This window comes from Sapajus apella, unplaced genomic scaffold, assembly GCF_009761245.1.
Source record: "Sapajus apella isolate SASKATOON/1434 unplaced genomic scaffold, GSC_monkey_1.0 scaffold100, whole genome shotgun sequence".
NCBI lineage: Eukaryota > Metazoa > Chordata > Mammalia > Primates > Cebidae > Sapajus > Sapajus apella.
In genome coordinates this window covers 4,096,282-4,120,271 of record NW_022437040.1, presented here as the reverse complement: position 1 = coordinate 4,120,271, position 23,990 = coordinate 4,096,282, and the positions used below count along the sequence as shown (strand labels likewise).

The 23,990-nt window shown below is 44.1% G+C and overlaps 1 protein-coding gene across 3 annotated transcripts in view; it reads right to left on the bottom strand.

Annotated features, from left to right (window-relative positions):
• The window catches only part of SFMBT2 (Scm like with four mbt domains 2), a 241,820-nt gene that overhangs the window by 190,160 nt on the left and 27,670 nt on the right, over positions 1-23,990 (bottom strand). For 2 of the 3 annotated variants that reach the window (XM_032258157.1, XM_032258156.1), the window contains exons 3-4: positions 13,618-13,712; positions 11,009-11,249 (exon numbers count right to left, since the gene is read on the bottom strand). In XM_032258157.1, coding sequence (XP_032114048.1) covers positions 11,009-11,249; positions 13,618-13,712 — 336 coding nt within the window. The remainder of the gene's footprint in view (positions 1-11,008; positions 11,250-13,617; positions 13,713-23,990) is intronic. The other variant, XM_032258158.1, reaches the window with a different exon arrangement.

The following is a 23,990-nucleotide window of genomic DNA, read 5'->3' as shown; positions in this document are numbered from 1 at the left end:
CTCTAGAGTAGAAACTGCTCAGCACTATTGCAAAGTGATTCTTCACTATGTAAAAAATGTATTATATTTGTGCTTTCTGAAAGAAGTAATTTGACCATTAATTTATCTTTTACTCTGACAGCAGCAACACCACAACCCACAAAAAAAAATAAATAAACAAAATCAACATTCAGACACAGCTGTTTTTTCCCAAGGGCACGAGAGATGTGGAGAATCTCTCGGTTTGAGTCTGATGTGTAGGTACGGGTGCTGGAGACCAGTCCTGGACACAGGACCCAAGGGAGAGGCCGCTCCGTGCTCCTACAGACATGCAGTTGTCTGTGCGTGTGATCCTCTGTGTTCTCCAAAAGGCACACCCCAGGCTGGAGGCCTCTCTCGTCCTATGGTAAATGCAATGCTAACCTCAAAGGCTACTCACGTGTTTGTTTTTTCTCAGGGTTGAGGACAGGCCACATAATGATTAAGCTGTAGGCCCTCAAAGGAGTTCAAGGTGACCCATGATAAAGGCACATTAACTACTGCCTTTTTTTTTTTTTTTTTTGAGACAGAGAGTCTCACTCCATCACCCAGGATGGAATGCAGTGGGGTGATCTTGGCTCACTGCAACCTCTGCCTTCAGGGTTCAAGAACTTCTCTTGCCTCAGCCTCCCGAGTAGGGACGATAGGCATGTGCCACCATGCCTGGCTAATTTTTGCATTTTTTAATAGAGACAGCCTTTCACCACGTTGGCCAGGCTGGTCTTAAACTCCTGGCTTCAGATGATCCTCCCTCCTCAGCCTCCCAAAGTGCTGGGATTATATTACAGGCATGAGTCACCACACCTGGCCAGCTACTGCCTTTTTAAATGCATGCCACTGAACCCTGTATCCAGAAGTACATCCTCATTAGCAAAATCCCTTGTAACTAATCTCAGTGGGCACCTGTAGAGTGAGAAGAAGTTATGGAAATTGAACATGTCTGTTAAGGCAAAAACTAGCACAGTGATTACAAGTGTACACAAAATGTTCTGCCTCTTCAGAAGGCATTAAGATGATGCCAGGGAGAGCAAGTGGGTGATTCCGATCCAGCTCTGAATCCATGCCTGGGAGGGTTAATTTTATGCATCAACTTAGTTGAGCCACGGTGCCCAGACATCTGGTCACACATTACTCTGGGTGTTTCTGTGAAGGTGCTGTTGGATGAGAGTAACATTTATAATAGTATACACTGAGGGTCAAATTGTCCTCCCGAGTGTGGGTGGGCCTCATCTAATCAGTCGAAGGCCTGAAAAGATCAAAAAGCTGACCGCCCCCAAGCTAGAGGGGATTCTCCAGCAGGTGGCCTTCAGACTTCATCTGCAACATTGGCTCCCACTGCTTCTACAGGAGATGGCTTTCAGACTCAAACTACAGATGTTTCCTAAGTGTCCAGTCTATAGATCTTCCCCATCAGATTTTGGGCTCACGCATCATCCACAATCACGTATTCCTAAACATAAAATCTCTTGCTATGTATGTACCGATCCTATCAGGTTTACTTCTCTGGAAAACCCTGACCAATACAATTCCAAATTCACCTCTGAATCACGCCATCTAAGTTCCCAAGACTTTGAACTGAAGGTCATATTCACCAAGCTTTAACATGATTCTAGACTCAGGAGACAAGCTATGCACAAACCAACCATTCCCTGAGAGCCGGGCTCAAAAAGGCAGACTCTCCCTAATGACCAGCAGAACTGAAGGACTCAAGCTGGAGGCAAGACCACTGCCATGGCTCTGGAAAGTTGGCACAGCCCTGGAGTGAAACTCAATGGAACCTGCCATGGCCCTGAGACACCTGCATGGCTCTGGAATGGAGGTGTGGCTCTAGAACACCTGCATGGCCTTGGAATGGAGGCATGGCTCTAGAACACCTGCATGGCCCTGGAATGGAGGCGTGGCTCCAGAACACCTGCATGGGCCTGGAATGGAGGTGTGGTTCTAGAACACCTGCATGGCCCTGGAATGGTGGCGTGGCTCTAGAACACCTGCATGGCCCTGAAATGGAGGCATGGCTCTAGAACACCTTCATGGGCCTGGAATGGAAGCGTGGGTCTAGAACACCTTCATGGGCCTGGAATGGAAGCGTGGGTCTAGAACACCTTCATGGGCCTGGAATGGAAGTGTGGGTCTAGAACACCTGCATGGCCCTGAAATGGAGGTGTGGCTCTAGAACACCTGCATGGGCCTGGAATGGAGGTGTGGCTCTAGAACACCTGCATGGCCCTGGAATGGAGGCATGGCTCTAGAACACCTGCATGGCCCTGGATGGACATATGCCCTGGAACATGGAGCCACAATAGGACATTTAATAAGATGCAGCAGGGGAGTCAGAGGCTTATACAGAAGGCCAGAGCAGAGAGCACAGTGGGACAAGCTCCCCAGTCCCACAAACTAGAGGACAATCAGCAGCACGAAGAAGAGTGAACAGATGGAGCTGAAGGGGAAATAAAAGAAGTTCAGTGAGGCAGGGTCAGGCCTGGAGCAGCCAGACGTCCTACAAGCAAGTCCAGGTAGGCTTGTCTGTGCAAAGGTACCCTGGGGTTTCCCTTGCAAGTGGTGCCCGAGGATCATTCAGGACATTCAAGCGTCCACCCGGAGCAGGAACAGGGCCGGATGGGAGCTGAGCCCTCCACACACCCGAGGCTAACATCATCTGAGCTGCATCTGGAGCAGGCCAAGGCCAGGATCCTTACAAGAGGAGGTGGGGTACCAAGGGAGGAGGGGCCAGATGAGTCTGAGGCTCTGACAATTACAGAAGTGAAGGAGTTAATATGGAGGCAAAAATGAGACACGAGGCCATGGAAACACAGAGCACCAACTCCCCCTCGAATTCCACTCAGAATCAAACACATGCTTGACTTAAATTACATATGTTGCTGGGTTGAGAAGCAGGAGAAAATAAATTCGTTTATGACTAGCACTCAAAAGGAAAACCTTCTAGTCACTGCTTCATGCTTACAGTTTTCATGTAGCACAGAAAAACCCAAATAGCATCTGATGCAATTTACATAACTTTACATAATCTCATGGTTACCATTCGGCAAAGAACTTCCAGACCACATCTCTTCCATTTATTTGCCGCCAAAAAGACAAATTGGAAAATATTCTGGATGGCGGCTTTCTACGCTACTCTTAAAAATCACCAAGCAGCCAACTCTACAACTTTTCTCAGTGATATTTTCAGTCTGACCATTCTAATCTAAAGTCTTATTGATACAATCTAATCAATAAACAAATATTTACAGACCCCTTGCTATTTTGAAAGCATTGATTTCAGAACTGGCCAGAATCCTCTTAGCTTAAAATCTACTTCAAACTGCCTGATCTGAGAATATACACACTTTCTTCAACTATAAAATAAGAAAAATACCATCCGCTTCACAAGGATACTCTGAAGATTGACAGGATTAAATGTCATTACCTGGTACCACAGGGGGAACATACGAAAATATTTTCTAATTGGAGAGCTATGACACAAACAGAATAAAATTCATGATTCATTCATTCGTTGTTCAAGATAACCATAAAGAGAATGTGTGGGGCCAGGCACAGTGGCTCACACCTGTCACCCCAGCACTCTGGGAGGCCAAGGTAGGCAGATCTTTTGAGCTCAGGAGTTCAAGACCAGCCTGGGCAACACAGGGAGACCCCCTGTCTCTACAAAAAATACAAAATTAGCCAGCCATGGTGGTGGGTGCCTGTAGTTCCAGCTACTCTGGAGGCTGAGGCAGAAGGACAGCTTGAGTGCAGGAGGTGGAAGTTGCAATGAGCCAAAATGATGCCACTGCATTCCAGACTGGGTGACAGAGTGAGACCCTGTCTCAAAGGAAATAAAAAATAAAAAAGAGAGTGTGTGGCATATTGTGAGTAGTGAAAAACAAATGCAAACACCCAACAGGGATTTCTGGGGGAAAAAAACTATTCATTTTTTACTCATAAACAAAGAGTTATTCACCACTACCTATACATGAAGGATTTTGATTCATATGAGGACTCTTTTATGATGTGATGTGTAAATGATAGACATTAAAATTAAATATCATTTACACCAAAAGTTACAAACACATATATACAAAATCTCTCTCACACACATCTATAAGCCAAGTCCATTCTGGTCTACACCACCACGAATGTGTACACAGGCTCTCCACTTGATCAGATAGAATTCAGAACTATGTGAATTGTCTTAACAGGTCCACTCAGTTCCGGAGCAGAGGTTACTTTGTTTCCTACGTGAATCTTTCAAATGCCATCATCAAAAATGGCTTTTTGACAATACAATATTAGCTGGCTATTTAAAATATTTATTTAATGTTTTTTAAATATTCAAACATTTTTAAATAAAATATCTAACTATGGCTTTTGGGTTATTTACAGACATACTTGTCAAATAATGTTACCCTTTCTTATACCAATGTGTTTTGCTTTCTTTATACCTAGTATTTAATGAGTCTCTAATATTTAATGAGTCTCTCTCTGCTTCCCTCAACCCCAGTTGCTCAGTTAGGATTCATTTTGCTCCTTGAGTTTTAAGCATATATACTAAATTTTCTTATTGATAAACAAACAGAACTCCAGTTACAATGTCAGATAACCAAAGAAAATAATGTGATTGTTTATGTTCCCTTCATATTACTGAAATGTCATTTACATTATAAAATATAAATTTTAAAAACGGACAGTCTCATAAACACACCACCTAATTCTACTCCTCGGAGTCCACAGTTGAGCTGTGGTCACAGCCAGTAAGTCCTCTTGTCCGGTCCCTTTCCTGTCCCATGTGCCACCTGCCAGCATCTTTTCCTCTGCAATCAACTACCGTAAAAACAGCAATTCCCAAAAACAGTCCTAAAACCAGGATTTCAAACTTGGCAGGAGCTGCCCACATAAACATAAGGCCATCTTCACACTTTCTCCTCACACTTCATGAATAAACATTCCTTTATGCAAATGAGTTGTATATTAACTAACTCCACTAATTTTGATTTAATGTTGAATGGCAAATCCAGTTATTCTGGCAAGACTGCAGAGTACTCAATTCAAAGGGCAGAAATTTTAATAATGGGGAAAAATAAAAATTAGCAGCAGGTCTCCTAAGGCACTATATAATTCCAATACTTTTATTGCAAGAGTAGAAAGCGCTCATAAATACGTCTCCATTTACAAGCCCAGGGGTGTTATTTGGAGTCGCATTGTCACATGTACTTACCTGCAATCTTCCACGAGCATCCTTTTGGGTGCTCCGCAGGCACCAGCTAAATCTCCAAAGCTCCCCATCTCCAGACATTAAAAGGTAACGTCGCTGCTTTTCAATAAGCAACAATGAAGTCGTCAGTGGATTAAATGATTTCCGTACATTCTCACCATAAACAATAATCATGTGGCAGCTGCCCTTTGCGAGCATTGCATGTGCTTATGAATAAATCAAGCCTTATTGATTTACTAAACCAAAACGTTTTACATTTTGCTCCACTAATAAGACCTATAATCCTCCGCAGCACTGAGTGACGCTTTAATGTAGTATGTTCCTTAATACTTTTAATATGAAAGATTAGCCCTGATTAGCTCACAAGCAGGCACCCTGCTCTCTGAACGGCCAATTGGCCACTGAGCCCCAGTCTCTAAACGTGTCCTTATTAACGGAGCTCTCTGCCTGCTGATCGGAATCCCCCGGTGATGACATCTCCTGGAGCTGCCGCCATGCTGTTTCTCCTTCCTTGGACCATTTAACAGAATAATGATGGCTTGCATTAATTCACAGCTTACGTTAATTTAAAATGGCAATACAGGAAAACATGGGACTGCAAAGAGTCCTATGCGCTCTGTAACACTATCATCTAAAATAATAAAACCGCTCTCTTTCAGTGCAGTGACTCCAGGTGCCAGAAGACTACTCTGGACAATCCCAAAATGTCCTCAAAGATCTGGAGCTCTGCAACGTCAGCCTGACAAGGAAAGACATTCTCTCCCTTCTTCCATGAAATAAGGGCAGAATTCCCAAACACTCCCAGGCTGTTATCCACAACTGACTGACTTGACTCAGCTTCCACGGATTACTCAGTTGAGGACTAAAAACTCAGTTCTCCGGTTCCAATGGGGAACTGGGTTCGACAATTCGTCATAGGGGAAAATTCTACCCAGGTACTTACCGTAACTTCCCGACCTAATGACAGTGTCTCCCAATCGGTTAAACTGTCATCACCTCCCACAGTAATTCAGAAACTTGATGTCTGTGCTTAGGACAGACTCTTGGGCTAGATGTTCACGGATCTTCACTCTAAAAGAAACTCCATTCCTTGTGCATTAAATGGGAAAACTAGCACTCACACCCTCCTTCATTTCGTCCTTCACAGAGATCACAAACCAAGGCACTTCGGACTGGAAAGCTCTTTACAGATTCTATACCACAACCCCTTCATATTGTTCGGCTAGGTCCCCACCCAAATCTCATCTTGATTTGTAGCTCCCATAATCCCCACATGTCACAAGAGGGACCCAGTGGGAGGTAATGGAATCATGGAAGCAGGTTTCTCTCATGTTGGTTTTTGTTTGTTTGTTTGTTTTTGAGACAGTCTCACTCTGTAGCCCAGACTGAAATGCAGTGGCATGACCAGCTCACTGCAACCTCCAACTCCCAGATCCCAGTTCGAGCAATTCTCCTGCCTTAGCCTCCCAAGTAGCTGGAATTACAGGCACACACCACCATTCCCAGGCAATTTTTTTATTTTTAGTAAAGACGGGATTTCACCATGTTGGCCAAGCTGGTCTTGACTCCTGTCCTCATGATCCGCCCACCTTGCTTCCCAAAGTGTTGGGAATACAAGCGTAAACCACTGCACCTGGCCTGATCTGATGGTTTTATAAAGGGTAGTTCCCCTGCACACACCCTCTTGCCTGCCACCATGTAAGATGTGTCTTTGCCCCACATTTGCCTTCCGCCATGACTGTGAGGCCTCCCCAGCCATGTGGAACTGTGAGTCCATTAAACCTCTTTTTCTTTATAAATTACCAGTCTCTGGTATGTCTTTATTAGCAGTGTGAGAACAGACTAATATACCCCTCATCCAAAGATGAGGGCCCCAAGAAGGGGACTCACCCATGGAGCTAAGTTAATGGCAAAGGCAAGGTAAGAACTCAGATCTTGGGCTGCAACCACAGGCCCCTCCCTTTATACGACTCTGACTCCTGGAATAAGTAAAAAAATCTCCCTCTCACCAAGAAGCCTCCCAAACAGAAACATTATGCATCACAGACTGCTATAACTCCTGTTCATATTCTGCGGTGCCTTTCAAGTTTAACCACAGTAAAGATCGACCAGGTACCGTTGCAGAATTTAAATGGTATCAGCTCTCTAAGACAGGAAAAAAAACACACGAACAAGAATCCTTGTTCAAAAAATAGATTCTACTATTCCCTCTGGAACAACTGCCGCCTGTGGCTACAAAGCAATAATTATTCTGACCTACAGCAATCAATAAAACCTCTTGCCCCATGATCCTGCTATTTCCTGACTTTCCTGACTTTGCTCTCCATACTAAAGATTTCCAAGTCATATTGATTACTTACATTTTTTGAGTTCTTTAAAAAATATCACTGAAGAATTCCTTAAATTAGCATACGTTGTTACCAATTGAAAAGACTTTAAATATATCCATCACATTCATGGTTTCCCTTTTTCCAAGGTTTTCTCATTTTTCTTTTTGAACTTGTCATTTTAAGTGTGGCTGTGTCTTGCCTAATAGCACAAAGTCAGTAGGATACAAATGTGATGGTGTTTCCGAGAGTCTGACTGCTGCCCCATTTGTCTTCCGAGGGAGAAGGAAGAACTGATTAATAAACTCCACAGTCTTTCTCAAGAAACAGCATGGATTTTTACCAAGTGAATCCATTAGCTCTTAGAGTATTAAGATTCAAGACCCCAGAACTTGTCTCTAAAACTATTCTCTAGAGAAGCTATTACAAAATGAAACCATCTTACGTGCTTTCCAAGGGCCTTTCAAGACTCAAGTGTCAAACTTGAGTCGTGAGTCATGAATGTGATGGTAAAACCCTCAGCAACGACAGGGCCTGAGGCTCCCGCCCTCTCTATGTGCCCCCTGTGTGCCCGTCTCCTGGTGCTCCCAAGCGTGCACATGGCCCCCCAGCATAAACATACCTTCCGAGTGTACAGGGGCATAAATGTGTGGCACCTGCGTGCAGAGTTGGGGGTAGGAGGAAAGTCTCTAAATCTCTAACTAGACCTGATATTTCCCCAATATTCCATCAGTATAATTTATCCGTCAAGGCTGATTTATTTCACAACAGATCAGAAATCACAGGTAAATTAATCAAACGTTACCCCATAGCCTCTCACCTCAGTGGCGGTTTTAATTCAAAGGCGGCTCTAACAATGTCACTCAGGACCCATTTAGGCTGGGTCTGGGGCTGAGTGAATCAGACATTACCAAAAGCATGAGCATGCACTGTGCCTCCCGAGGTGTGCCTCCTGATCCTACGATTTGCTTATGCAGAGCTGGAGTGGGAACTAAAGATAAAACCCGACTTAATGACAGCTACTGTCCAGCACGCACCTGAATAGAGAGGCTGGAAATCCAGGCTTGCAGTTCCAGAGAGAAGGTACACACGGCACTACTGACAGCACAAGGAAGGAAGGTGAAGTGGGGCACACACGCTTCCTGCCTTGGTAACAGCAACCATTCTCTTCCTTGCTATTTCAGACTACCATGTGAGCCACACTTTCACCTTCTTTACTAGATCACTCAATTACTTGATGAACCTTTACTGCGGATTCCTCAAATACAGCACATGCCAGAGCTGGTGGACACAGGTGAGTGGGCTCAGGCCACGCAGCTCACTCTCCGGTTTTTTGCACTCTGTTCAAAAAAACCACCCTAGTGAAAGTACAGCTGCATCTAAATGCCCACCCACTGATGAATGGAGAACAAAATGTGATTGATCCGTGCCAGAGAATATGATTCTGCCTTAAAATGGAAGGAAATTCTGGCTGGTCCGAAGGTAGTGAGTTATCTCAATTGATTGTTCACAGTCAGTTACAGATCGAACTCCTTGTTCTACTCTTTCCCCTCTTTTCACTACTGCACTTGGCTAGTCTTAAAAAAAAAAAAAAAAAAGGAAGGAAATTCTGATGCAAGCTACAGTGGGGATGAGCCTTGAGGACACTATGCTTGAGGGATAAGCCAATCACAAAAGGCCACATAGCCTAGGATTCCAGGCATGTAAAATGCCCAGAACAGGAAAATCTACAGAAAGTACATTAGTGATTGCCAGGGGTTTGCTGGGGAGGGGGAGAATGGGGAGTGACTTTGGAGGTGATTAAAAATAATGTTCTGGAATTAGTGATAATGGTTGTACAGCCTCATGAATATACTTAAAAAATCACTGAACTGTACACTTTAAAGTGGTGAATTTTATGGCATGAGAATTAGATCTTAAAAAAAAAAAAAAAAAAAAAGAAGGAAAGTACGACTGCAATCGTGATGAACACTGCAGGGCCACGCAGCCACGTAGTGTAGGCAGGGTGTGACCTGGCCTGTCAACCTCGGTGCAGGAGGAAGAGGAGCTACGCTGACAGCTGTTGGGGAGGAGGGCACAGAAAGGAAGGAGGTTCTCGGCATAGGAAAGAGCAGGTGCAAAGATCCAAAGCAGGAAAGACAGAAGGAAGACCTTTTTTCTCTTTCTTCGGAGACAATACAGGGTCAAAATGTCAGCTAAGCCCATGGTGACGGGTTCGATCCTGACAAACGTCACATAAATGCAACTCTTAACTCCAGCCACTTTTATGATCCCCTTCTTAGCAGGCCATCAATTACACACAACAAAGGGTAGTTAAAAACAGTAGGCCATCCCCAATAATCAGAAAAGCAATATGCCATAACCTAAAAAAAAAAAGAGATAAAGCTCCAATACTGTGAAAGGCTAAGTAGCGCAACTGCTAATACCATGGACCGAATGAACCTGGGGATTTCGCCTCTCCAAGTTTATGCGTCACTTCAAGATGAAAACAGGCAGCCAGCTACAAAGAGGAGAAGAGGACACCACATGTTTGCAAGCTGGTGTCCAGAGCCTGCAAGTATCCCTGCTGCCGTTATCACAAAATAAAACAGAGAGTGCGGTGTTGAGATTCATGTATTAGGCTGCCCTCAATTTTCTCGCTTATGGGATCAGACAAATTCCTTCAATGCATTTATCATATGCAGCCCATTCTTTTACAGCAGGTTCTCTCCCCTCAGCACTGCTGGCAGGCTGAGCCTGGTAATCACCGATTACGGGGCTGCCCTGTGCATTGGGGGTGTTTAGCAGCATTGCTGTCCTCCACCCACTAAATGCCAGGAGCAACTCCAACAGCCCCCGATCAAAAATGATTCCAGACATTGCCAGGTGTCCCCTGGGGTTAGGGTAAAACTGCTGTAGTAGAGAAGAGCGGCTTTGTAGCAACCAAATTCACCATGTCTATATGGGCTTCGACCATTCCCTCGAGAGCAATGTCATTTCTCTCATCTGTATGGTTTTCTAAAAGCCAGGCACCCTGAAGCCTCCCAACAAAAAAGATGAAAAGTTATTAGAGACGACTACTTAAGACGCTCTACAAATACTGTTCAAAACGTCGACTTGCTGAAGCAGAAGAAAAGCAACATGGCCAACCGCCAAACAGAAGACTTCACTTCAATTCCTGGTACCCCTTCAGCCTTCCTTTCTTACCCTCCAAAAGCAATTTCAGGATTAGGCGCACTTTCAGTTCCTAAAGGCCAAGGTTGGCTCCACTGTCAGGACCAGCTCCGACATCTGAAAATGCACGGACTTCCCTCCAGCTAAGGAAGCCTGTGAGAAACAATTCTAAAAGAACTGGGAGACCTTGGCACTAAGACCATTAGGGATTCTATGCAGGGTTCTCTCTGCTCCTTGCAAAACTACAGGCATCATGAAGGATGACGGCTTGTAAATGGAAGCCTTCGAAACAGGGGCTCACCATCCGGGGGCATCAACACCTTGTTGTTCTGCGTGCACCACCCTACGGGGTGCAAGTCCGCTATGACCACGTCACACCAGAAGTCGGCCCTGCGGTCCTCCCCGTAACCACAGTAGCGCAGAAGCAGCAGCTGTCCACACGTGGTAATGATCGTGGCCACCCAGTACGTGTCCGGGTTGTTCTTATTGGCCACTTCCAATTTCATTCCTGGCTGGAAATTGCTCTGAATGCTGATTTCAACCTTAAGGAATGAGAAATACAGAAAACCCGTTACTATGCTAGACACATACATCCAGAAGATTACAAAAACCACTAAAAAGTATGGCACTTACAAACAATATTCCTGTTGCTCTAAAACAGGAGTACATTTGTCCAAATAAAATACAATAGAAGCCACAAATGTAATGCTAAACATTACATTTGCAGCCAGCCACGTTAAAAAAAAAGAATTAATTTAATTCTAACAATGTATTTTAACCCAATATGTCCAAAACATTATCATCTCAATATGTAATCAATATAAAAAACATTAATGAAATGACCAACTTTCTTCTTTTTGAATAAAGCCTCCAGAACCTGGTGTGTATCTACACTCAGAGCACAACTGAATGTCTCAATGTGGACTACACATGTTTCAAGGGCTCACAAGGACCACAGGATAGTGGCTATTCCATGAACAGCACAGCCCTAGAAAATGGATTTGATCTTTAATTAAGGATTACAGTCTATTGATATTTACCGCCACCCCCCCCCCAGGAAAAGCTTTCCAGCCTGGTGGATCTTAACATTCCAAAGCTGACATATCCACTGTCCACAAGCAGCCCGTTGCTTAAAGGAGATGACAGAATTATCAATCACACTTGCATGGGTCTGAGGCTACTTTTCCCTTAAACCTGGCACACAGATCTGGAGACTTCTGCATCCTGAGGGACAGCCTCCAGCTCTGCCCCCCAGGACACTATATTGTGATTAAAAGGGAGGTGGGAGAATTGACTGAATCAAAGAAAATGGGAGTGACTCCCTACAGAGAGAAACTGATAACTTCTCAGCACAGAAAGGAAGGGAAAAAGTTGTGATCAATGTCTCTTTCCTAAACTGCCTAAGACAACTGCCAAATCATCGCAGCATTTTAAGATGTAAATGTTAAATGGCTTTTGTGGAACTGTAACCACATCGTACACCTGAAAGCTTTGCTATGCTTTAATATTTAGCTCTTGGTTTTACTAAATAGCTACAGTCACATTCAACATGAACTAGTAAATACAGCATGATGAGTATAAAGAGAAATGGGAACATGATCTACCTTTGCACAGTCACAGAAATGTAATAAAAATCTTAAATTCCTTTTGAAAGGACACTTCGCCTCCAAAAAGAATAAATGTTGTATTAAAATATGGAATCCAATCGGGCATGGTGGTGCATGCCTGTAATCCCAGCTACTCGAGCGGCTAAGCTTGAGCCCAGGAGTTCGAGGCCAACCTGGGCAACACGGTGAGACCCAGCTCACAGAAAATACATAAATAAAAATGAGAAATCAAAGTTCTGTCTTCCTCATTCAGCCAAGGTGCCAAAAGGAAGAACAGGTTAAGAAAGCGCCCGATTTGTTTATGAAACTCAGGATGAATCTTTGTCCTATATGGACAAAGTGAAAAATGTTTCTCAGAGTTACATCTCCATTTCCATTTCCTTTAAAAAGAAAACAATTAAAGACTAAATTTCCAGGGCCCAAGTTCTTAGAACCCATGTGAGTTAGTCTTTTTCCTGCTAATGATATTATATATTATCAATATCTTACACCAAAGCCAAAACCTGAAAAAACTCACTTTTTTTCATTTTCTGGGACTTGCCCACTGCTGGGCATGCTATTTGCATTATTCAAAGAAAGGTTTTTAATGAAAATGGTTTTTTTGGTTAGATCCAAATGTTTTCATGAAATTTATAGTTAGTTTCTCTAAACTGACTCATCTGCCCATGAACAGCTAGAAATCTTTTATAAGCTTTTTCAAAATCAAAATATTAATTGAACATGTAGCCATTATACCTACTAAGAATATATTTCACTTACTTGTTTAGTTTTCTGGCTCTTTATTTACTCACTCAAACTGACCTTACCTGTGGTCTATTTTCCCTGTAGCTATCCGGGGAAACCAAACCTAACTTCCGGGTCTCCTCCTCCTTCCTAAGAAATTTTGGCTGAATTTCCCTCTTTCCTTTTTGTTTGAGACAGGGTTTCACACTATCCCCCAGGCCAGAGTGCAGCGGCACAATCTCAGCTCACTGCAATCTCCACCTCCTGGGCTCAAGCAACCCTCCCACCTCAGCCTCCCAAGTAGCTGGGACTCCAGGCATGCGCCACTATGCCCAGCTAATTTTTGTAGAGATGGGATTTTGCCATGTTGCCCAGTCTGGTCTTGAGCTCCTAGACTCAAGTGATCCACCTGCCTCAGCCTCCGAAAGTGCTGTGATTACAGGCATGAGTTGCCATGCCTGGCCACAAATTTCCCTCTTTCCAGTGCCCTCCTTCCATTGGGTTCTCGGGCCTTTCCCTTAGATTCCTTCCCTTCCTACCTTCTAGACACAGAGCAGAGGACACAAGCTGCTTTACGTACGTGTTTGAATGATGTGTGAGGAGCCGCACTTGCTCCTGTCTCTTCCAAATATTCTCCCCAGTTGAAGCCAGTTTCCTCCAAGCTTGAGCCTTCTTCTGTTAAAAAACAAAAGAACAGAGTATCAGTTCTGGCGTGGAGAACAGAAAGATGCCGGCCTGCAACTGAAACCAGAAAATCCTTCATTCAAGACACAAGCTAATTCCACAGTTTAGAAGAATATGGCTGCATTTTTTGCAAAGCTTCAGTCCGCTTAGAGGTGTTGACTGAAGACAGGAAAACACAGGCCACTCCACTGTGATCGTACTGACGAAATCAAGAGGGACACTGGGTTCCCTGGGGTGAATAACATGAGGCTTGTTTCAACGCTTATTTGCTACATGTACATGTATTCACTTGAAATCAGCTTCAGTGGGCACCGCAGCCTGCAGGGAGGCTGGAGGACAAGGTGAAAGAAGCCATCAAGCACTGAGAAAGGGCTGTGATGTGTATGAAGAACAGCACTAATTGTTCTACAGATAAAGCATGGACTCTGGCATCATTTTAAGGGGAAAAAAAGAAAATGAGGCCCAAAAGAACTGCTAGAGTGCATGGGGACATCCAGCCAGTCAACAACACAAACCAACCAGCTGCCTGCAGCCCAATGCTCAGCCAGTCCGGGGCTCCCAACTCCAGCCTACTGCGGGGACAGAAACCAACAATTGTGCGTCTCCAACCACAAGGAATAAAGAGAAACACCATCAAACGCACAGCAGAGCTCTTAAAATCGTAACTATTTGTGGGGGGTGGGGGTTGGTTTCTTTTGTTTTTTTGAGAGATGGAGTTTTGCTCTGTTGCCCAGGCTGGAGTGCAGTGGCATGATCCTCAGGTGATCCTTCCCCCTTGGCCTCCCAAAGTGCTGGGATCACAGGCGTGAGTAGATTCCCAAGTAGCTTAGACTACAGGCGTGTGCCACCATGCCCAGCTAATTTTTGTATTTTTTTAGTAGAGATGGGGTTTCACTACATGTCAGCCAGGCTGGTCTCAAACTGCTGACTTCAGGTGATCTGTCCACCTCAGCCTCCCAAAGTGATGGCATTATGGGCGTGAGCCACCGCGCCTGGCCAAAATCAAAACTATTTGAATTTCACAAACCCACATACCCAGGCTTGAAGGAAATCAAACAATTCCCCAAACATTTAAGGCTGTATATAAGATATAACTTGTATAGTCAAAAAGCATAAATAACACATCTTAACATACACACAGCATAAATATGAATGGCGTCATTTTAAATGGAAATAATAAGTCGTAAACATTATTTGAACCAATTGGCAAGGTCATGATAAGAAAAGAACATACAACAGAAAGAGCTGTCCAAAATGCACACAAGAGTTTCAGAACTTTAGATTATCTTCCTGCAATAACGTCCAATGGATGCTGATGTTCAACCCGTTTATCTTCTAGAAGCAAGAGCCTATGTCACTGGCCAAGAGTAAATACTGCTTTCCCTCTGTGGCTTGTGCAGAACTGATACCTGATCCTATCAGATGGGCCACGGGAAGTGGGATCGAATAAGAATGCCTTCTTTTGGAGACTATCACTACTTTTTGTCTACTTGAAATTTTTATTTTTATTTTTGTTTTTGAGACAGAGAGTCTTGCTCTGTCCTCCAGGCTGGAGTGCAGTGCTGCGATCTCGGCTCACTGCAATCTCTGCCTCATGGGTTCCGGTGAATCTCCTGTAATCTCGCATAGCTAGGATTATAGGCTTGTGCCACCATGCCCAGCTAATTTTTGTATATTTAGTAGAGATGGGTTTCTCCATGTTAGCCAGGACTGGTCTTAAATTCCCAACCTCAGGCAATCCTCCTTCCTCAGCCTCCCAAAGTGCTGGGATTACAGGCATGAGCCACCACACCTGGCCTTCTTGAAATTTTTAAATTATTAAGTAGGAAAATTAAGTCTCTCCTAATACTTTGTAAACTCTCAGAAATTGAGGGAAGAGGATCATTTTTGTAAAGTCAAAGAGGCTGAATTGAAAGGCTATCTTAAATTTCTCCTTCTAAGTACAAGTGGCTTAGAATGGCCTCCTCGACTTTTACTTCGATAAAGTGACTTATATTGAAACATCCAAAAAAGAAAAAGCCATCAGGAGAGAAAACCTTTCCTTGGTGGCTCTCTAACATTCGGTCCCAACGGGGGGCTGACGCCCTTCAAGCAGAAATACGCTTCCTGAAAAAAAAATTCAACGGGTCCTATAGCCTCCAGGGAAGCTGAATGACACCAAGATTAGCGCTTCAAAGACACAGTGAAGTGAATTAGTGAGAAAGCAGTCATCTTCTGGAAAACACCACCGGGTGGCACTTGGTGGCTCTGCTGACAATCCCCTGCCTCCCAACAGCACTGGGTACCTCGTACCAAATCTGCTTGCCAATGCACTCGTCAGAGGCATCAGCTCAGCACTATGGATCTGCCTCAGCAGCCTGATGCAGTATCGAAGGACAGCAAAACTGCTGCAGAGAAAGTCCAGAGCTTCTTTCCAGCCTCCTTGCCTGGCCTCAACTTGAACCAGACCCTCTTGCAGCCCACTGCCTGCCCCAGCCTGTCAGCAACTTCCAGCTCTACAAAGCAGCCATCGCCCTCCCAGGAACATTCTAAGAGTTCTGCTGTGTTTGGGTGTCACCTCTCTGCTACAGGCTTGCTATGGTTTGACTGTGGTCTGTCCCCTCCAAAAGTCATGCTTCAATCTGATCCCCAAAGTGGCAGTGTTGGAAGCTGAGGTCTAGTGGGTGTGTCTGGGTCATGGGGGCAGATACTTCATGAATAGATGAATGCCCTCCCTCAGGAGTGAGTTCTGGCTCTTGAAAGAATGGACGAGTTTCCTCGAGAGTGGGTTGTTAAGTCTGGCTTCCTTGGTTTCTCTCTTGCTTCTTCTCGCCATGTGATCTCTCTGCACACACCTGCTCCCCTTCCTCTTTCTGCCAAGAGTGGAAGCAGCCTGAGGCCCTCACAAGATGAAGCCGCCCACCTTAGACTGCAACCACTGTGAGGGGAAGCCATTTATTTCCTGCCTGTTGCTTGCTGGAAAAAGGTAAAATAGCAAGAAGCTGAAGTCAGCTGTCAGGTGATTAGCTGATGCCAGTGGCCTTGCCGCAGTGAGGCCTGAGGGCTGGGAAAATAACTCCCCTTCTGTAACTGGTGTCTATGTTATCTATAAACCTTGAGAATGTAGCAGAGGAATATTCTCCCTCTGACCCGGGAACCTGCCCCCAGTCACGTACTCCATGTTTGCACAGTCCAGAGCCCCCCTTAGAGCTGCATCTGCCACCAGGTGATTTACTGCCTTTGTTCAGCTCCTGTAACCCTTCCCTTTTTTCCCTTCCTGCGCATGCCAAATACAAATTAGCAAATCAGTGAAAGCCAAAGACTGTGAGGTCAGCTGCCCAGCCAATGGGCAGTAACAGCTTCACCTCTGCTCCCCCTTTAGGGTTGTAAGCTCTTTAAAAGGGAAAGAAACTGCTCTTTGGGGAGCTTGGTTTTTGGGACACAAGTCTGCCGAGGTTCCATGGCCAAATAAAGTCTCTTCCTTCCTCACTCTGGTGTCTGAGGGGTTTTGTCCACAGCTTGTCCCGCAACACCACCAGAATCAGGAGTTGAATACACCTCTTTTCTTTACAAATTATGCAGCCTCAGGTATTCTGTTACAGGACCACGAAACCAACAAAGACAGTGCTGCACAGGCATTGCCTCACAATCCTTCCAAGAGCCATCATGGAGAGATACTCACAGGGGCAATCTTGAGAGCTCGGAAAGGACAGGCAATCGCCCTGAGCCACTGCTATCCAGCCTCAGGGTCAGGAGTCCAAAGCTGGAGCTCTTACAAAGTACTTTCCCCCTCCTTCTCCCACCTGTATCATGTGCCAGAAACCACCACCGCCACCCCTGTGTCTCTCTGGAGAATCCTAGGGAGGTTTCGAAGTGACAAGTCTGTCTCTCCATGTTGGTGAACCCTGAAACAGTCTACAGCCAAAAAAGCAGGGAAAAGGGAAGACACAGGAAGCCATGGCCACCTGTGGAGGGGAGAAGGGGGCACTGAGCTCCCAGAACCTGTGTGTGAGGAAGAAGAGAACCTGGGGAGGAGACGTCAGCATGAAACTCAGTCCTGGGCCAAAGGAGGCACGAGGTTCTGGGTAGGACTCTGAGAATGACGGCTGCTGAAAAACGGAACAGGTTGTCCCGAGTGGCTCAGTCCTGAGTATCAGAAACATGCAAATCAAGGCTAGGTGCAATGGCTCACCCTGTAATCCCAGCACTTTGGGAGGCCAAGGCAGGTGGATCACTTGAGGTCAGGAGTTAAAGACCAGCCTGGCCAACATGGTGAAACCCCATTTCTACTAAAAATACACCAATTAGCCGGGCATGGTAGCTGTAACCCCAGCTACTTAAGAGGCTGGGGCAGGAGAATCTCTTGAACCCAGGAGGTGGAGGTTGCAGTGAGCCAAGATCGTGCCACTGCACGCTAGCCTGGGTCATAAAGCAAGACTCCATCTCAAAAAACAAAACAAAACAAAAGAAACATGCATATCAAGGTGGAACCCTCAAAAACTGCCTGCTGTCAGCAGCACCTGAGATGAGAGGCTTTGGTAAACCCTCACATTACCCTGGAGATTCGATGATTCCATCACTTCAGGTCAGGAGAGACCAGAGCCTACAATTTTCAACCTCAACACTGAGACCACTGGTTACAGTTCTTTACTTCACATAATTCTAATCTATGCTATCAGAATTTTATGAAAAGTTTTGCTTCCATCAAATCTTAATTTATTACATTTCCCAATATAACGGGTTCTACAGACTTCGGTGCACACTATTTCATTCAGTCAAGTTAACCAGGAGGTCAGAGGGTGCCACTGTCTCCCCTGCAGGAATCAGTAGAACAGTAAGTTCCGTCACTCTCTGCTGGTCTAAAGAAAACACTTTAACGGGTAACCAAAAGTCAGACTCAGAATGAGATTTAAAAAAAAAAAAATCAAACCTTCATGCCCAGCACTGATGACTTGAACTGTGCTGTTATAATAAAGTCATACACAAAATGTAGGGGTTACTCACAATACAGCCTTTTAAAAATCTGTCGCATACAACCCTTCCCCAGGCCTATGTGCCCCAAGGAAATGATTCTCCAAAGACATTTCAATGAGCAATAGAAAAACATACAAAATGTTTATGGATAGAGGTCTCATAAACCCAGAGCAAATATTTATAGCTGATTCATAAACCTCTTAAACCCATAAACATTTTATCAAGGAAATTCTGACAATTTCCCTCTGCTGCAAATGAACCCGTGGGAGGTATTTCCCCATGATGTCATGAAAACCGACTAGGAAAAGCCACTAAGAAAATTTCAGCATTTAAAAGAAAACAGGCGTGTTCATTAGCAGCAATCCAGGTTTAGAAAACAGAAAGCTATTTATGAGACAAAAACATTTCATAACAAACATGAAAAGAATACCTTACTGTACCTTACTAGAAGCTGGGGTACAAGTGACATAGGAGTGAAAAAAATGGAAGAAACAAACGGCCCATACATCTTTGTTTAAGTAATAAAATCTTGGGTTTGTACAACTTTACAATGTGGAACAAGGCTAACTTTACAAGGTTGAATATTAAAGCCTGCACCCACTACACCAATAAAGGAGCTGGGGATTGGCAGATTCAGGGTGAATGCTTACTGGCACCTTCTTAGATGTAAGATTTTTTTTTTTACTGTGGAAAGAGAAAGAAAGAAGGCATTAAGTCTTTCTTCTTGTAAATACTGACAGTCATTTTATACTATCATAAGATTTAGAAAACAGTTCCACCTTGAATATATTCATCGGAAGCATCAGTGCAAACAACTCAGAAAAGAATCGTGGCCACTCGCCTAGAATCCGAGCTCACAGCTGCAGAGCAACCCTGCAGGCTGGGACAGTCCTCACGGCACAAAGGTCCTCCTGACTCATCTGATTACCCGATGGCCAGAGTTATTCTAGGGGAAAAAAACACATAAAAATCCCCTAGCCAGGAGAAGCCACAACTATTCAAAGGAGGATTAGGAAAAAAAAAAGAGAATATCACTGAGTCACACAGGACCAGTTCCCAGCATGAAGAGTGAGGCTTGATTTATTCTAAGAAAAATGTTGACTCCTTTCCTTCCCAAATAGAAGAGCCTGTGGTTCTCCAGTTAATATAGTCCAAATGCCAAAAAAAAGAATCAAGCCCACATTTTCGGCATAATTCTCTCTACCGAGGCTTGCTCTGTCTAAATGTGCAATGCCACTTTATCTATAGACTTCATCAGGAAATTTCATTTAGCGGGCCCATAAAAATAATGTCAAGGAATCTACTGAAGACTATGTCAGCATATTGTTCTGCTTGTTTTATCAGAGCAACTGACAATGCCTGGAACCCCAGCCTTGGAATTTCCACGCACTTCCTTCTTGGTGTGCCCCAGGACGATGCTGTCTGTGGCATCTGCTGGGGAGGCTGCCTCTCCAGGGCTATTTCCTCTCCCTGGGCTTGTTCTAGTCACATAGTCAGTGTTCCTGGGAGAAGGAGTAATTTTATGTTGTGCCTATTTCATTTATAGGGCTTGGGTGTTGGTTATTGATCTCAACTGTGATTTAAGCTTTCCTTAGAAAAAGGCCCCCCACCACCAAAAAAAAAAAAAAAAAAAAAAAAAAAAAAAAAAAACTGGTAATAAGACTGAGGCCAGCAGAAGTCTTCCTTCCACGAGGAGCATCACTGCAAAGAAACATAGCATCATAGCATCTGGAGATGGGCAGTGGCAAAAACTAAACATAAGACAAAACACCACTCCATAATTTTCTCAAGGAAAAACTTTAGTCCCCTGAGTGTAGTCACTTGTTAGGGAGAGAGTAACACAGTGGTCCCCAACCTTCTTGGCACCCGGGACTGGTTTTGTAGAAGACAATTAGGCACCGGTTTCAGCACCACTGGTGGAGTCGCCTGACACTGGGCGCCACTGTCAGGGTCACTACCTGCGGGGCTCTGTCCTGCAGACCCCGACTCAGCGATAAAGCACACTGACACACAGGTATTATGCTTTGTCAGTTCGGCTGAGGGACCAGGCAGCTTACAGACTCCCTGGAGAGTGCTGTTTGTTACAGTTGTGCAACCACCGGTCAGTGAGACTCACATTTAGTTAGTAAAGTTTAATTGACAAAGAGTTCAGTCAACATCACTAGAGGTTGAAGATTAAAGCACAGGTTCCAATGCCCAAAGCAAACACCATTAGAGGGTAATAACCCTGGTCAACCTCCCCCCGAGGGCGCTGCTGGCTCAAAGTTTAGTTTTGAGACCACATAAGTAAACAAGCTATTCAGATAAACTCCCCCACATACCCTAGCTATTTGCTTTACTTATTAACTAAAGGTAAAGGGGATTTAGGCTGCCTTCAGCCAAAACTTCTAGAGAAATTACCTTAGGACTTCCAAAAGGGTTTGAGACTATATTCTGTAACTTTCTCTACTATTTTTCCATTAATATTTTTCCACCAACCTGAGTGAATTCCCATATTCATAGAAGACAATTTTTCCACAGACACGCAGAATGGGAGGATGGTTTGGGGATGATTCAAATGCACTGCATTTATTGTGTACTTTATCTCTATTATTATTACATTGTACTATATAATGAAATAATTCTGTATCTCACCATGATATACAATCAGTGGGAACCCTGGGCTTGTTTTCCTGCAACTAGACAGTCCCATGTGGGGGTGATGGGAGACAGTGACAGGTCATCAGGCATTCGATTTCACAAGGAGCACATAGCATAGATCCCTCAAATGCACAGTTCACAATAGAGTTGGCACTCCTATGAGAATCTAATGCCACCGTGGATCTGACAGGAGGCGGAGCTCAGGCAGTAATGTGAGCCATGGGGAGCGGCTGTAAATACAGATGAAACTTAGCTCACTCACCTGCAACTCACCTCCTGCTGTGTGGCCTGGTTCCTAACAGGCCACAGACCAGTACCAAGCTATGGTCGGGGGGGTTGGGAACCCCTGTAGTAATGTATCACGGGACACAGGGAGGTGGCACAGGAGGAAAGATTAGGAAAGAACAACAAAGAATCTAAGCTGTGTCTGTGCCCCCAAACTTGTCTGTGGGTGTGTGTGTATGGGTGGGTGGGTGGGTGGGTGTGTATGTGTGGGTGAACGGGGGGGATATGAATATGGATGTGTATGTGAATGGGTGGGTGTGTGTGTGTGGATGGGTGGATGGATAAGTATGAGTGTGGGTGTGGATGGGTGTGAGTGTGGGTGTGAGTGGATGGGTGGAGGGATGGGTGTGAGTGTGGGGGTGTGGGGGTGTGGCTGTGGAGTGGGTGTGAGTGTGGGTTTAAGTGTCAGGATTTCCTGATGACTCATCTGTGCACTTGAAGGGGCACATATCCCCCAGAGTTTTGGAGCACCAAACCCACAGCCTCACAAGGCCTGAGATTAAATCTTGCTACCAACACAGGGCCCAAGTGACTTCACCTTGTTGTCCAGTCTCCTCATCTGTAAAATGGGGACAATAAAAGCAGCTATGCCAGTGTGCTGTTGAAAGATTAGGTGAAATAACACATGCAAAGAACTTAAAATTTTCTGCACCTGCTACACAGTCTGAACTCGTGCTCGTACACCTATTGTCACAAGTCCATTCAGAACCAGCTGAAGAACACTGGGTTTACCTCCTCCTGTACGTGAGATGAGTAAATCCCATCTGAAAACGCTTCCCAGAAGAAGACCCTCAGCACTAGGATTCTGCACAGCCCAAGCCTGTCCCAGCTGGCCCCAGAACCAAATACCTCACCAAGTGATTCCAGGAATGGAAATACTTTGTGGGTTAGCAGGTTGGAAAAAATAATAATAAACTGCTTGAAGAAGCATACTTAATAGTTTAAATGCTCAAAACTAGATTTTAGTAAAAAAAATAATAAACCACTTGTAGAATCAAAATGCTCAAAACTAGATTGAGTTTCTAGAGTGAATCAAGCCACTGTCCTCTGTAAAGTCTTAGACTCTGCTTTAAATTTGTACCCTCTTTAAAGAGTCTGTCTGTAGAGCCATCTAAAACTCTCCTCATTGCACAAGTAAACACAGAAATCTCAAGGAGAAAGGACAGATTAGCCACATGGGGGTGGAAAAAAATCTGGGCCTATATCTGAAAACTGTTAAGATAATTTAGAACCATTTAGAAATAGTATATCCATTAAAGATCTGAACATTGTGTATGATTTAGGCCATCCCCCACGCAAGAGCAAGGAACCAATCGTGATGTGAATATATGTGGGCTTCCTATATGGGCTTTCTGCATGGACTCCCCCAGCCAAGGATATAATGATTCTCACTCTCACACTTGCCGTCCCTAGAACCACCCTCAATGAAGTTAGTACAAATCATTTTCCTGACACCAGATGATCATTAATGAGTTTCAGAATCTACTTAAGAGAGATACACTGCAACTGTGTGCACACAAAAAGCCAATGCACAGTTGGTGTTTGCTTTAAACAGGTTTGAAAACATACTACGAGAAACAACGCAATAATATTCTTCTGATGTGTGAAGATGATACACTATAAAAATACCCTGAAAGCTTAGGAACTCCAAAAGTGGAAAAATAACTTCACTCAGCAAACATAAGAAAGACTTTTTAAACGGATAAATCTGTACTTAAATAAAACAAAACAGTTAGGATGAACTTTCAGCCTATACACTTACGCCTTCTCAGAAAATAATTTCCATGTTTCCAGGAAGAAACAATGATTCAGCTCTACTTGTGGGAGAAGTTTTCCCACATTTAGCTATGTGTGGAAAAATCCGAAAGAGGGACAACTGAGCTGATTTGGAAACATTAACATCTTTCAACACAGCAAGGCCTTCAGCCATGTGAGGTTTCCCAGGTATTCTTCCGTATAAAGATATAATTTTATAAATGTAGCCTAATAAATTCAGTGATGTGGAGCAATCTGTAATCTGTCATTGACTGGGGTCTCATCAAAATGTGAAGACAAACTTTGTGACTTCTTTGGATCATGGTCAAATGACCTGCTGACTTGATAAGCAACATTTTTTATAGGAATTGACCATAGCAAATGTTTACAATTCAGAGGGCTAAACTGTCCTTAATTAATTTGCTGGTATGTAGAAACAATGTAACCCTTTAAAAAAAAAAAAGCATCCTTCTTAAATAAACACTTTGTTGTCTAAGTGTTTAGAAAAAGATGCATTTAGGCACTTATAACTTCATTAGTTAAATAATTAAAATCCAATCAAGACTAGGTGTGGTGGCTCATACTTGTAATCCCAGCACTTTGGGAGGCCAAGGCAGGAGGATCACTTGAGCCCAA